The sequence below is a fragment of the Siphateles boraxobius genome, unplaced genomic scaffold (genome assembly GCF_051911475.1).
Source record: "Siphateles boraxobius isolate OS27281-9 unplaced genomic scaffold, OSU_SipBor_1 35, whole genome shotgun sequence".
Taxonomy (NCBI): Eukaryota; Metazoa; Chordata; class Actinopteri; order Cypriniformes; family Leuciscidae; genus Siphateles; species Siphateles boraxobius.
The window spans coordinates 2,249,411-2,264,123 of NW_027508975.1; the positions used below are offsets into that span (position 1 = coordinate 2,249,411).

The window sequence follows — 14,713 nt, forward strand, 5'->3', positions numbered from 1 at the left end:
ATTATGATTTAGGCGGCATAATAGGTCAGAAGTCAGATTGGATCGGAACTTTCGAAATATTTATCTAGTTCATCTGGTTAGGGGTCGGAGTCATCACGCTGGTATGGAGATGAGTTTGTTGAGGTGTCCATGAGGCCTTCACAGTGTTGATGAGGCTGGCACTTCAGGGAAGCATTGTCGTCGTGTCCATGTGATGGTCCTTCATCAGATCTGGATATGCCTGGATCCGGCGCAGTACACAGTACACCTGAGGAACAGTACACCTGTGCAACAGTACACCAGTACAACTGTGCAACAGTACACCAGTACACCTGTGCAACAGTACACCAGTACACTTGTGCAACAGTGCAACAGTACACCTGAGCAACAGTACACCTGTACAACAGTACACCTGTGCAACAGTACAACAGTACACCTGTGCAACAGTACAACAGTACACCTGTGCAACAGTAAAACAGTACACCTGTGCAACAGTACACCTGTGCAACAGTACAACAGTACACCTGTGCAACAGTAAAACAGTACACCTGTGCAACAGTACACCTGTGCAACAGTACAACAGTACACCTGTGCAACTGTAAAACAGTACACCTGTGCAACTGTACAACAGTACACCTGTACAACAGTACACCTGAGCTACAGTACACCTGTACAACAGTACACCTGTGCAACAGTACAACAGTACACCTGAGCAACAGTACACCTGTACAACAGTACACCTGTGCAACAGTACACCTGTGCAACAGTACACCTGTGCAACAGTACAACAGTACACCTGTGCAACAGTAAAACAGTACACCTGTGCAACAGTACACCTGTGCAACAGTACAACAGTACACCTGTGCAACAGTAAAACAGTACACCTGTGCAACTGTACAACAGTACACCTGTACAACAGTACACCTGTACAACAGTACACCTGAGCTACAGTACACCTGTACAACAGTACACCTGTGCAACAGTACAACAGTACACCTGTACAACAGTACACCTGTACAACAGTACACCTGAGGCCATAAAGGTAGAGGAGAAAGAGCCTGGACTAAATGTTTGGAGACAATGTCCAAAGGTGAGAAGAACATTTTATATCACTATGGAGAGAAAAAGGTGGAATATGATCAGAGCCCTGAAAGGTGTCCTCAAAATTAAGACCACCTTGGACGACCTGTCTGTACAACTGCTTTAAAAATAAAATCCATGCAGTACTCTCTCGTTTAAATACCAACATGTCAAGGCTCCCAAGCGCAGAAAAAATAATATTTTCCATATTTACGCATTTCAGCAGTCTGCACATTCCCTTCGTGCACAGCCCAATACTCTTTCATAATGCAAAAAAAACCCTGCAAGAAAAATGGGCAAAGATGTGAAGATCTTAGTCCATCAAACTGGAGACATTCAACACAAACTCTCAGAAAAAAAGTGTAAGCCAGCAACCTACCTAAAAAGAGGGAATATAGCAAAGGCCTTAATCCATGGATCCACTCATCATTCTGACACCAGACTTCAATCAACACCAACAGAGCAACTCTTTGCTGGAAACATGACTGAGTGTCTCAGTAAAAATGTGTTGAAGGTAATCGGCTCTGAAATGAGGAAAAAAGAATCCGTCCACAAGGACATCCTAATGTAAATATACTTGATGCAAACAATGATCAAGGAATGTCACACCAACTATTTCAAGATACCAGGCGTACTTACAACATTGTAGCATGAATCCATTCATTATCCATTTGTACACAGAGCTTGGCATCAGCGTTCTTGTGCATCATTTGCGGAGTAGGTGTCCTGTGTCTCTCTATAGATGCCACTGGAGGAGTTATCTCAAAAATACCAAACCAGCCAAAGCGTGTTGCACTTGCTCTTCCAGGAAAGGCTTGAGAGATGCACCACCTCTTCCCATCCTAGAAATGCTATCCAATGATCACTCTGTACCACACATCACATTTTGGCTTATGCAATTTACATTGCATTTGACACAATACACACAAGTCCCTATTCACCAGGTAGAGACTGATTACAGCTGGGCTTTAATACAGAGTGAAATGCTTGCTTTTAAAAAAGAGCACATCATTTCCTACCTCAACAGAGCAAGCATGACATTTGCATGGGTAAGAAATCCTGGGATCAAACAGGCAGTCTCTAGGCAAACAGATGACAAAGGACTGACAGACTGTGTCATGTTTGCTTTTGCAAGACTCCAAAATGTCAGCTCCATGACTGAATCAAGAATTGTGTTCAGAGCATTGTGTACGCTGCTCACGACCCCACAAAACACAAAAAGTGTCAAAGACAGACTGGCTATTCTGGAAAGTGTGATTTCAAGATCTAAAAAGGATACCCTAGAGGAAACTGTGGTGGATCACACTTCCTATTTTCCTATGTCTGAAAATGACTAAAATTTCCATTCCTGATTCTAACAATGAATCAAAATCAATCTTACTTCCTTTTTCTCCAGGATGTCGCCATCAGACGAACTCTAACCTAAACTTTTGACTTAAAGAATAACCAAAGCCCGTCTACGGAAAGCCTGGGCCCCTCCCTATTAACCCCTATTGTACCGAATTTTGGTTGTAGTTCCACCAGAGTTCCACTGGGGGGGCGATCGCCCTGAGTGCAAAATTAATGGGAGTCTATGGAGCTAGACGGCTAAATTTGTCTCTTTCGCGCGATTGCCGTTGAGAAATCTCAGATTTGATTGTAGGTTTTGCAAGTTCAACATGGGTTATAGGTCAAAAGTTGAATGAACGAGCACTTATGTCCTTTCGATTTCTTACAGGTTGAGTTGTTGTTGCCCATTACACGCTAGCATTCTGCTAATGAACGCTAATTGGTCAGTGAAGGACTGATTACGACCAGAGATACCGCTTGGTGGCATCGTGGCATCCGAAGCGTGACCAGAATGTGTGTTTGTATTTTCGGCATGGTGTTTAAAAACAACAAAACAAAAACTCTTCTAGCAGGTGTAATTTACCTGTGTCAGCTGTGTTGTCGATGCCTCGAGAGAAACGAAAGTGCAGAGCGCGAAAGCACCAAAGTGACTGAAGGATTGCCGTAAAGCAGTATCTCTGGTGGTATGATGTGTATGACGTCATTGACATTTTAAAATACTTTTTAAAGCAAATAAGTGACTCTAAAAAATCTAACACCCATCAGTGAGTAATTTCTTTGCATCTCATTTCGAATACAACATTCAAATTGCTAGACAAAAAATTATATCCTGATAAAAGTGGATTTTGAGGGGTATTGCTCCATAGACCTCCATTCATTCTGCACTCATCCTGTGAGCGCCCTCATATGGAGCCGGAGTGGAACTGCAACCAGTTCAGAAGCCGGAAGTTTACTGCGAGTGAAAGTTCTCCCCTTATTAGACATTCTCTGGGTTAACTAAACCCCTGGTCAGAGCCTGACTCCACCCACTGGCAATATTTGAAAAATGCTGGAAAAGTGGGCGGATCCCAGTGGAGGGGGGGGGGGGGGGGGGGCGTGCAGGTGAGACGCATCTCTCTGTAGGCAAGGGCGTGGTTAGCTGGTACCCTGTGACGTCAGAGGGTACCACAACTTCCAATAGGAAAATTCAACTGCAGTAGCCACCATTCAACCTGAAGAGGGCAGCACTCAGACATTTTTACACCATATATTGTAGAATTAAAACACTTTAAACCCAAATGCCAAAAAATGTACTCGAATCAATGAACAGCATTTATGAAGCTCCATTCTTACAGATCATTAACTAAAAAAAGTTGTTTTAGTGTTTAGTTACCCTTTAATATAACCTTGGTCAAAGGAACTTTGAAATTGGGCTAACCATTATATTGTGAAATGATTGATTAAAATATGAACCCCTCACAATATTTTTGATGATACAGGATATTTTGCTAACGCTTCCTTTTACATTCCTGTTCCCCATGTACATACTATGTACTTATTATAGTAATTACAATAATTGGGTAATAGGTACTAATCCTGAACCTACCCGTAAACCTAACCTTAACCCTACTTACCTTATATTACCCAGTATTTTCTTAGGTAAGTACACTGTAAGTATACGTAAGTTAACGTACTGTAAAAGGAAGCGTTACCGATATTTTTGCTGATGTTACTAACAAAGGGGACTTGCTTTAAGCAATGTAACCAATCATGATGATTCAGAGCGTGACATGTTAGTCATGATGATTCTGTTTTGATGTGTCTGGCTTTATCCTATAACGCTGGTTGTATTCTTTTTTTCGGTTGAGATTCTATGAGTATTGCTCGAGGACTCCCGGCCGTAATAAACAGCATTTTAAAGGATGATAACTCAGGTTTGTCTATTATACAGCAGGTTGGTTTAGAAAACAAGTTAGTTAGGGAACTCAGCCAGTTGTCGACGGAAGACGCAAGGAGCTTGAGTATAAAGGTTATTAAGTGTCGATTGGAGACGCTTGGGTGTTGACTGGGCGCCCCAGATACATTTATTTACGAAAGTAATTAGGTTCCAGGTACGTAGTTAGGGTTAGAGGAAAAGTCTACAACAAAACCATCCAATCTGAAGACTGGGAGATGAGGGGAAGTGAAGATAGCCTCACCATTCTCTGCTTATTTTCAGCAGGTCCTGAAAGAGGTGAAGGAACAAGTGCAGGAGAGACATATTTGGCAAAAGAGGATAACCCATACTTTTGTCCAGGCATCATCAATGTCCTCTTTGATAGTTACCTTGCCATTTTCCCAGTCAACAGGCATCAGGTATTTTAAAAGATCAGTTTATTTCCAGAGACCGAGTGAAGTATAATTATATATACATTATAATAATTTCAGTGTCAAGACAGGAGTATTGCTCTGTATGTGGACGAAAAGACAAACCCCAAAACAGAGGAGCACTGCATCTGGGTATTCACTACACCATTCTTGCCTGTTGACTATTTGTTGAAAGTGTAAACAAGGGTTTTATTAAACACAAATATGTTTAATAATTCCCACAGTTTCTAAATAGATCTAACTGCATGTCCTTCTTTTCTTCCTAGACTCAATGTAAAGTATTCCAGAGGTGGTTTCACGTTGAGTGCCTCAACATTGTTTTGCCACCAGAAGAACAACTTTGTGTTGAGTCTGTAAGTTAAGTTAGAGAAGCTAATGCTGAAAGTGTGTTTGAATGGTAAAATGTACAAAAAAATGTATGGAATATTTTATTTCTCATACAAATACTTTAAACTTTTCTGCTTTTTCTGTTTGAGTTTCATATTCTTGTGGCCTAATTTCGGTTGTCTTCTGTTAGACTTTTATGTTTACTTTTATTTGTGAGGGTTAAATCAATATTTCTCGAGATTTTCCTTCGATTATTTTTATTATTCTTCATCTAAAAAAGAGGTTTCAATTCTAAAAAAAAGTACTTTATCAGGCCATTTGGGAAACGATCTTTAGTCATTCAGAAGAGCATACAGGAGCAAAAACAAAGCTAATAAAAGCTGATTATATATTTTTGGTGTTCATATAGTTTAATATGGTACAAATATATCCTTTCTTTTTCTTGTTTCTTTAAGAAGAAACAGAGGCCCTGTGTCCTTGAATGTTATCTGAGTGAGAGAATTAATCACTTTTGTAAATCGTTTTTGTAATCTTTTTCATTATTCACTGTATATCATATATTCATTATGTCCCTTATATCTTTCATGATTATTTTACAGACATTGTCATTAGTTAATCATTATATTTTGTTCAATAATATGCTTGTTTATCCTTCTGAGAAACTACTGCATGCATCTCTGTACTTAAATGTTAACCATGTGTATTACAAGCTAGAAATGATGTTTATCAAAAGGATAGTTCACCCAAAAATAAAAATTCTGTCATCATTTACTCACCCTCAAGTCTTTTCAAACCTGTATGAATGTATTTCTTCTGCAGAATACAAAAGAAGATATTTCGAAGAATGTCGGTAACCAAACAGTTGATGAGTCCATTGACTTCAATAGTATAGAGATTTATCTGCTTTTGTGTTCAGCAGAATAAATAAATTCACAGGTTTGGAACAACTATGAGTAAAATTACAGAATTTTCATTTTTGGGTGAACTATCCCTTTAATAAAGTTCGGAAGGAACACGTTCAAATGATCAATCATATCAGCACTATAGGAGGCCTATATATGTAATCACACACACACACACGCACACAGACACACGCACACACACACACACGCACACACACACACGCACACACACACACACACGCACACACACACACGCACACAGGGATATTACAGACGGAGTGCTCTGGGTTCGGGACAAATTTCGATCTGAATATTTGTAAGTGTGAATTTGAGAAAGGTTGTATGTTTTTCAATCCTTTGAGAGGAAGTTGATGCTCACAGCTTTTTTTGTTGCAGACATTTTGTTGCATGCCCACTTAATGGTGTTAAAACCACAATCGCTTAGTCTGTGTGACTGATGATGAACAAAGAGACGTTTAAGATAGTTTAGTGGATCATTTCTTGGTCCTTCCTATCATACACTGTAAAAAAAATCTGTAGAAATTACAGTATTACTGGCAGCTGCTTGCCAGTAACTTACTGTAGATTTAAATTGATGTTAATTACTGGCAACAGTTTGTTCAAAGTTAAATTAACTTTAAACATTAACAAGTCTTTATCTTTACAGAATAAAACTAAAATAACAGCCTCATGCAAAGCATTCTGGGAACCAAAATCTGAAGGAAAAAGAACAGAAAAAGGTTGATGAAAATTTCTGGTTCCCAGAATGCTTCGCATTAGATTGTTATTTTTTTTATTCTGTAAAGACAAAGACTTGTTAATGTTTAATGGTCATTTAACTTTGAACAAACTGTTGCCAGTAAATATACATCAATTTAAATCTACAGTAAGTTACTGGCAAACAGCTGCATAACTACAGCAATTTTTTTACAGTGTAGGCATGGTCTATAAAATAACGCAAGAAATACAGGAAAACCTACATCCTCACAAACCTGTGTTTATGCCAGATAAGAAAAGGTCAAATATAGACTTATCCATTATGTCATGCATTGGTGTAACGGCTAGGCCAGTGTGACCGGTCAAATGCTACAGCTGCGATAGTGAAAAACAGATAGACATACAGTTTTGTGGTTTTGACACCTTGAGAACAAAGACAGCAAAGAGAGCCCTCTCAAATGACACATCTTATGTCTTACAAGCACTGCTTCTGGAAAGTTTCCAATATCTAACAAAAACACCAGTAAGATATATCTCTTATTAAAGTGGGGAAGCTTTAATCTGCTGATTGGTCAGTTTGAATGTCTCATATATTTGTTGTTTTAGTCACATGGTCAAGGAAACGTGTATTATTTCATAGCCTATATCTATTTTGAATTAACTGTAACTGTTATTTTTATATTTTTAGTTTTCATGTTAATTTTTGTTTAATTTTAGTAATTCCTTTATGTGCTTTTGTCATTCCATTTCTTTTCTATTTTATACTGCTATTTATGTTAATATTTTTGTCAGTTTTAGTATTAGTTATTTTATTTGTTAATAATCTTAGAGCTTCAACTTCAACTTATTTTAGTTTATTTATAGGCATAATTTCTTAAGTTTTTCAACTAATATTTGTATTTTATTTTATTTCAGCTTAAGTTCAATTAACAGAAATGTTTTAGTTACATTTTAGTTTAGTCTTGATGCAATATTAATTGCAATGAAATAGTCAGATATGCTCTCTCCCACATATATTGCTATTTAACTGCACTTATTTCCAATGTTGGTAGTAGCAAAAGGTGGTAATAGATGAGAAATTTACACTTTTATATCATAATGCTGATAAAGTTTCTTTATTCATTTGGCAATCCTGAAGCCTGAGTCACAGTAAGGAAACCACTCAAAGATATGCGTGTGTGTGTGTGTGTGTGTGTGTGTGTGTGTGTGTGTGTGTGTGTGTGTGTGTGTGTGTGTGTGTGTGTGTGTGTGTGTGTGTGTGTGCGTGTGTGTGTGTGTGTTTGTATGGTAAGGGTGTAAAATGTGTGTGTAAATCCAACACAAGAGAATGAGAGAAGAAGCCTATAATGTGAGAAGATGAAAACTTGAAATTCAGACTGTCATGTGCACTGTAAACATGTCCCGTTCAGTTTATGGTAAAAACTGTCTGCTGTGCTTTCTGGAAATTGATATATATATACAACGAATGTTTCAGGAATTACAGGAAAAAAATTATAAAAGCTTTTTATTAGAATATTATACTTGAGGGGGTTGTAAAATTGAGGTAGGCTGGTGAAATTTATGTTGAAAGTGGATTAAAGGACCTTAAATAATGGATTAAATAACTTAAGTTATTTATTGTAAGTGTTTTATTAATAATGAATCCTCCTGGCTCATTAATATACTTAATGGTATTGAAGGTCAACAAGGTGCATTCACCCAAAAAAGCATTCACTCAACATGTCGTTACAAACCTGTATGAGTTTCTTTCTTCTATTGAACACAAAAGGAGACATTTTTAATGACTACCGTCAAATGTTTGATTACCAACATTCTTCAAAATATCTTCTTTTGTGTTCAACAGAAGACAGAAATTCATAAAGGTGCTTGAGGGACGTTCAGCCACTCTTAACACACCTCAGACCACAGGAAGATCTGATCAAATAATCTGTAGATCCATCAAGATAATTGGATTGTCAGAATGGGAGAATTGGGTCCAAAATCTGCCCCATTATCTTGTGGTTAAAAACTGCATTCTACGGACACCTATAGGATTAATGCGGTATAACATCCCAGAGTCTAATTACTTTATTGCTTCATTATTCATCAAGGAATGACAAACTCAGTGCTACATGAGTCCAGGTAAATAACTACAAAACATAACATTTAATAAAAAGCAAATAAAAGGGCATGCAATTAATCAAAATATGAAACAGAATAGTTCAATAATTTTTCAAATCAATATAACAAACAGAAACGGAGACAAACCAAAGAGATTTAAATCACCTTAAACAGATAAGAACACACACACACACACCATAAGACCATCATGAACCTACATTCAAATGTGAATAATCCTCTAATGTATTTCTCATATCACGTCTATATTGTTTTCTTTCCACGTTTCTCTCTGATATACACACACAAATATGATTTTTGTCATTCGAGAACTTGTGATAATTTAACCAAAGCAATTAAAAAGGTTAATAATGTTTTAGGACCATCAAAACGAGAAAACAGTGTCTATAGACTTCTCGCCAATGCAACATCTATTGCTTTGAATATCTGCTTCTCTTTATGTTTTGTAATTTTCTCTCTCATTCACGACTCCTTTTCTCACTGAGGTTGATCACTGTAAGAGAAGGGGAAAACAGTTACTGATCTACAGAATTAATCACTCCGCATGCGCATGCCCTGTACACTGCATTAAATATTGAAGCACAAAAATTCACTTAATAAATGCATATTGCTCACATAGTTTCATAGGTGCTGTCTTTCGTTTTGAGGAACCGCATGGCAAAAAAAGCCCCAGCTTGCAACACCAACACCAGGATGATTCCCCCAATGAAGCTGGACAGGTCAAATGATGCTTGAGAGAACTCAGGGCTCGTGCTATCTGTGTGTGTGTGTGTGTGTGTGTGTGTGTGTGTGTGTGTGTGTGTGTGTGTGTGTGTGTGTGTGTGTGTGTGTGTGTGTGTGTGTGTGTGTGTGTGTGTGTGTGTGTGTGAGTGAGATAATGAAAAAGAGAATTCAGTAAACAACAAAAACATAGACGTGAGGTTTTATACAGAGAAAATGAAATGCCTCACCTTTGCCTCCACCATCAGCTGACCCACCATCTGCTATAATAGACAAAACATACATATCAACACACTCCTTTTATAAAACATTATTTGTAATTGTACAGGTTGTGATTATTAGTTTTTTGCTCACTTTGACACATGCCGGTCTCATTGTAGACAGAGCAGCCTCCAGAGTCTTCAGTGTCAGATATGCATCTTGTGTCATTTCCTGAAAATAAAGACATTTTTTACACTTTAAGGCAAGCCTCCAAAGTTAACAAAAACTCAGAACACATGGAAGGAGGCCAGAGGAGGACTTCTTCTTTTTTTTTAATGGATTTCAATGGAGGAGAGGGAGAATAACCTGCTTTTGTGGGAAAACAGCTGATCGGTTAATGAATCGACAGAATATCGGTTAAGCTTCAACATGTTTGCCATTAAACATTCGTTTTGGATTGATTTATTTTAAGAGTTTACGCAGAAAAAAATATATTTTATAAGAGAAGTTGCTGACTATTTTGCGACAGTTTCTTTGTTTTGTTGAACACAAAATAAGTATTTTGAAGAATGTCTGTAACCAAACCCATTTGATGACCCCATTGACTTCCAATTATTAGGCTAGGCTATGGATTTTTTTTTTTTTTTTACTATGGAAGTCAATGGGGTCATCAACTGTTTGGTTACAGACATTCTTCATAATATCTTCTTTTGTGTTCAACAAAACAAAGAAACTCATACAGGTTTGGAACAACTTGAGGGTGAGATGAGAGAATTTGGATTTTGGATGAAATATCCCTTTTCAATAGTTAAGTTGTGTTTGTGTAAAGCTGGGTGGGTATAGGCAGCATGTAAGTCTATAGTTGTATTTTAGATATGGGTCTAAGTTAGAGAGAGAAAGAGACTGTGTTACAGAAATGGTTGCCTTGGCAACAGAGCATGAACAGACTAAAAGAAGCTACTTCTTGTTGCTCTCTCTCTCTCTCTCTCTCTTTATGTCTCCTTTACACTTATTTCCAGAAGGGTGGATAATGGTGTTGAATTATTTACTGAGTCTGATGTCTGTGCGGACGGCAGCTGTAACTGCCTGCGTTTGAATAATTCACAGGGTTGTTCCTGAGCTCGCTCTCCGTGGCTCGGATCGCATGTCCGTCAGTGGGATCCTCTGTATGTATGTGTGCATAAACAACAGAGACATAGCACAGGAGAATACATTCAAACTTATATGCTACATGTGTTCTTTTACCGTCATTACAGCTTTGCCAGACACATCGAGTCAGGTTGAGGGCCGGGTCTCTGCTGATGCAGCCGTCACACGAGTCTAACTGAGAACAGTCCCCATTGAGTGAATTATCTGTCAATCCATCAAGAGATAAAAGATTTATGCTTATATTCTCACCTGCTCACATAACACTTCATCCCCTGGTTTCACAGACAAGGCTTAAGCTAGTCCCCGACTAAAACGCATGTTTACTGATCCTAAAAATATGTCCGTGCTATTGTTTTGTCTGAAGATGCACACCCGTAGGCTAATGTTGTATCTAAGGCATGTTAAAAAAGCTATTTAAATGTTCTAATTGAACTAAGAGCTATTCCTGGCTTAATCTAAACCCTGTCTATAAAACCAGGCCCTTATGTTTGAGAGGGAAGTTAGAAATGTTATGAAATAAGCAAGACAGATGGGCATGCTAATTGATACAAAATACTATCTTAATAATTTCAAGTCTCATTCAGTAATGTTTTAAAGTTATAGTATTTTAAGCTATTACAAACATTTCTTCTTATAAGCTAAAATCATAAATATAATGATTAAAATAAAAGTTTAATCAAAGTTGCAATTGGATGTCATCGCTGAGAGACATCACAGAAAGATAATTCAAGGATCAAAAGATGTTTAAAGGAAAACTGTTTTTAAAGTTAAGATTCTTCAGCATTCATATACAAACTTACCTGATTCTTGTGAATTGGTTATAATAACCTGCATTAGAAGTACAATCCCACAGAGTGTGGCCAACACACACCTCATCCTCAAAAAATCGACAATGATTCCTCCTATAATAATGAATCAGTCTAACTTATAGTCAGCTGAACACCGAGCCCAATAAAGCAGCTAAAAGCTGAAACAAGCCGACAGGTTGAAAGTGAAACACCTGATGAACTTAGAAACACACAAATAACTTTTCCTCACCCCAGAAAGCCTAAAACTAAAAACTTAAAGAATAGGAGTCATAAACGCACATGTGCCTGTCAAGCAAACATCCAGTCCTAAATGTCGTCCTCCAGATGAAAAGTCGTTGTGAACTGTTGAGGAGTGTGTGTGTGTGTGTGTGTCTATTGACGTCATGCACTTTGATTCAGTGGGACTGGAAGGTGTGTAATGTGAGACAGGTAACATGGCAACCAAATGGCAAATGATCATGTCTTGATATCCACACCACTGAAGAAATGTTGCCTTTTCACAAGCAGACTGCAGAAATCTGTCACACCTCACCCCAGATTCAGGTCCATACTGGTTCTGTCCACCTTCTTTCTGTCTGTCTATCTCTCTGGTGGCCCAGAAAAGCTTTTTTCATTTGTAGCGTAAGGGTAAAAGGCTGTGTGGATGCCTATGGCCTATTTATATATTTAATATAACACACAAACACAGACCTTCAAAATATACAAAAATGGCCAAAATATATTGCTAATGTAGATTGTAACATAAATATATTTTCAATAAGTTTTATAGGCTACTTAAATGTATTTTTGGGCCATTTTTGGGTATATTTTCATTCTATTTATATTTATACTGTCCAAAATATATGTACTGTATATATCAGCTGATAAAAAGTTTAAAGGTTTAACAAGCCGATTATATCGTGTCAATCAACAGGGAGCGGAAACACGTGTCAAATTATCCAATATTCACAGTTCATTAGTAAACTATAAAAACACTTATCTAAATTATGTTTGAATAAATTTGTCATGAAGACAAGTGTTTAAAACTACCACATGTGCAACTGAATTGTATACAAAGATTTCAGTTTTTATTAGTGTAATTATTATATCAGAAAATAAATAGCATTTGAATATAATAGCTATAACATTATAGTAATGTACCAAATGAGAGGGTTCCCTGGTATTAATTTACAGTTGGGAGAGATTTGTTTCCCTTAAGAAAATCAAACCATCGGTATCTACAGATATCATTCTGAATAATCGGTTATTGGTATTGATGAGAAATTTGGCATTGTTATATCTCTATGTTTTTTTGTAATGCATTTTGTAATATATTTTGGCATTTGAAGGTTTAAACAAACGGTATGCTTTTTTGCAACATATATTTGGTGTATATTTTACATGTATTTTAGCACGAATTTGTATTTTTTACGTAACAAGTTCCCCTTTGTCTATCCCTCTGGATCCTCACCGTCCTCCAGGATGATCATTAAAGTCAAAACATTATAAACTGAGCAGAGGAGGCGATGATGTAATGAATGTGTAGGTGCAGGAGGTCATGCTTATGTAGGAGGAAGCAGTCGCCACATCATCTTACACATCTGGGATCCTTGCAAATCAGGTCAGCCACTGAGAATCTCACCATCACTCTGTAAACTCGTGTGTAATGTCTCACGACACACAGGCAGATCAGTTGTTAGTGCCAAGCTGTGTGAATAGAGAGAGAGAGAGAAAGAGAGAGAGAGTCCTCTAGGGAGAACTAGGTGCAGAGATAAAGCTGCGCATGCGCTCTGCAGATATTAGGTAACTGGGAGAAATTCCGCAGTACACCCCCCACCACACACACACACACACACACACACACAGACTTCCCGCCGAAACTGAGGACAAGGAGATACAACGCTAGAATGTTAAATAGTGTCTGTACTCTTATTTCTCTCATTGACATAATCTCAGGGAACCTCAGAAATGAGCTTCTGCTGTATATTTGCTTGGTGCACACTGACACATGAAGTGCATTAGGTCAATGATGTTTCATTGCTAATTACGTAGATTGTTACTAAACAGATTTGTACAGGTTTGATAAAGCAAACACTAAAGGTGCACCCAGATGGAAATCCTGGAAAACTGTTAGCTGTGTTTAGGAACATGCAACATGGTGCAGTTGTTAGTCTTCTTGATGTACTCTAATGTATTTAGGTTGATTCAGTGATTTCAAATTATATTACATTTTATGTTAATTCTGATGGATTTGTTATTATATTTTTTTTCAGTGTAACTAGTTTATAGCTGGTCTAGTAATTAGCTGGTGTAGACTATATTGTGCCAACAAACCAGCTATAACAAATAGGCCTACTCCTGGTTTCAAACAAGGCTTAAGCTAGTCCCAGACTAAAATGCATGTTTGAGCTGTTTTTACTGAAAGCAACTTTCACTGACATATCTTAAAATATATTAGTGCTATTGTTTTGTCTCAAGATGCACACCAGAAATGTTTTTTTCTAAGGCATGTTTACAGGAATGCCCTAATTGAACTAAGGCCTAATCCTGGCTTAGTCGATGATTATACGGTACAAATACATTCCATAACAGATTAAGGTAGCCAACAAATTTATGTTTTAAATAGTACCAGCTAATTTCCAGCTTAGACCAGTTAGGCTGCGCTCACATATAGCGCCTAAAAACGCTTAGAAAACGCTAGGCGCGCCGCGTCCTCCTTTTTCCAAAGCGGTTGCGCTCCGGAGGCGTCTGTCGTTGCTTAGCAACCATCAGCTGCGCTCTCCGTTACAGCAAGGAAAACGCTTGCGGCATTCTGAAAAGTTGAGATGTTCTATCTCGATGCGGCGCGGACGCGCTTGGAAAAAACGAGCGCGTCGCACCGCGACCGCGTCGCTTCCATTATGCGCGCGCATACCGCGTGCGTACATTTGAAATAACGAACTTGAGCGCGCAAAAGACGTGATATGTGAACAGGCCCTAATTAGAAACCAGCTATCATGTTCCACAACACAGCTGGATGTTTCCCACAACAGGGTAGTCAATCATAGCATTTCTTAA

General features: G+C 37.9%; 2 protein-coding genes and 1 pseudogene across 3 annotated transcripts in view; 2 read left to right on the forward strand and 1 right to left on the reverse strand.

Moving 5' to 3' along the window:
* Nucleotides 1-14,713, forward strand: part of ppt1 (palmitoyl-protein thioesterase 1 (ceroid-lipofuscinosis, neuronal 1, infantile)) — a 356,601-nt gene that overhangs the window by 82,052 nt on the left and 259,836 nt on the right. The window lies entirely within an intron of this gene.
* Nucleotides 1,352-5,163, forward strand: LOC143702612 (uncharacterized; annotated as a pseudogene).
* cd164l2 (CD164 sialomucin-like 2) lies at nucleotides 8,725-12,031 on the reverse strand. 2 transcript variants are annotated; one of them, XM_077195781.1, is made up of 6 exons: nucleotides 11,669-12,031; nucleotides 10,965-11,072; nucleotides 9,873-9,950; nucleotides 9,749-9,781; nucleotides 9,414-9,555; nucleotides 8,725-9,291 (listed from the first exon to the last, which is right to left on the reverse strand). In XM_077195781.1, the coding sequence occupies exons 1-6, from the start codon at nucleotides 11,742-11,744 to the stop codon at nucleotides 9,276-9,278; spliced, it is 453 nt and encodes a 150-aa protein (XP_077051896.1). In that variant the 5' UTR covers nucleotides 11,745-12,031; the 3' UTR covers nucleotides 8,725-9,275. The 2 variants fall into 2 exon arrangements, with proteins under 2 accessions (XP_077051896.1, XP_077051897.1); XM_077195782.1 differs by having other exon boundaries at nucleotides 9,749-9,778; nucleotides 11,669-12,003.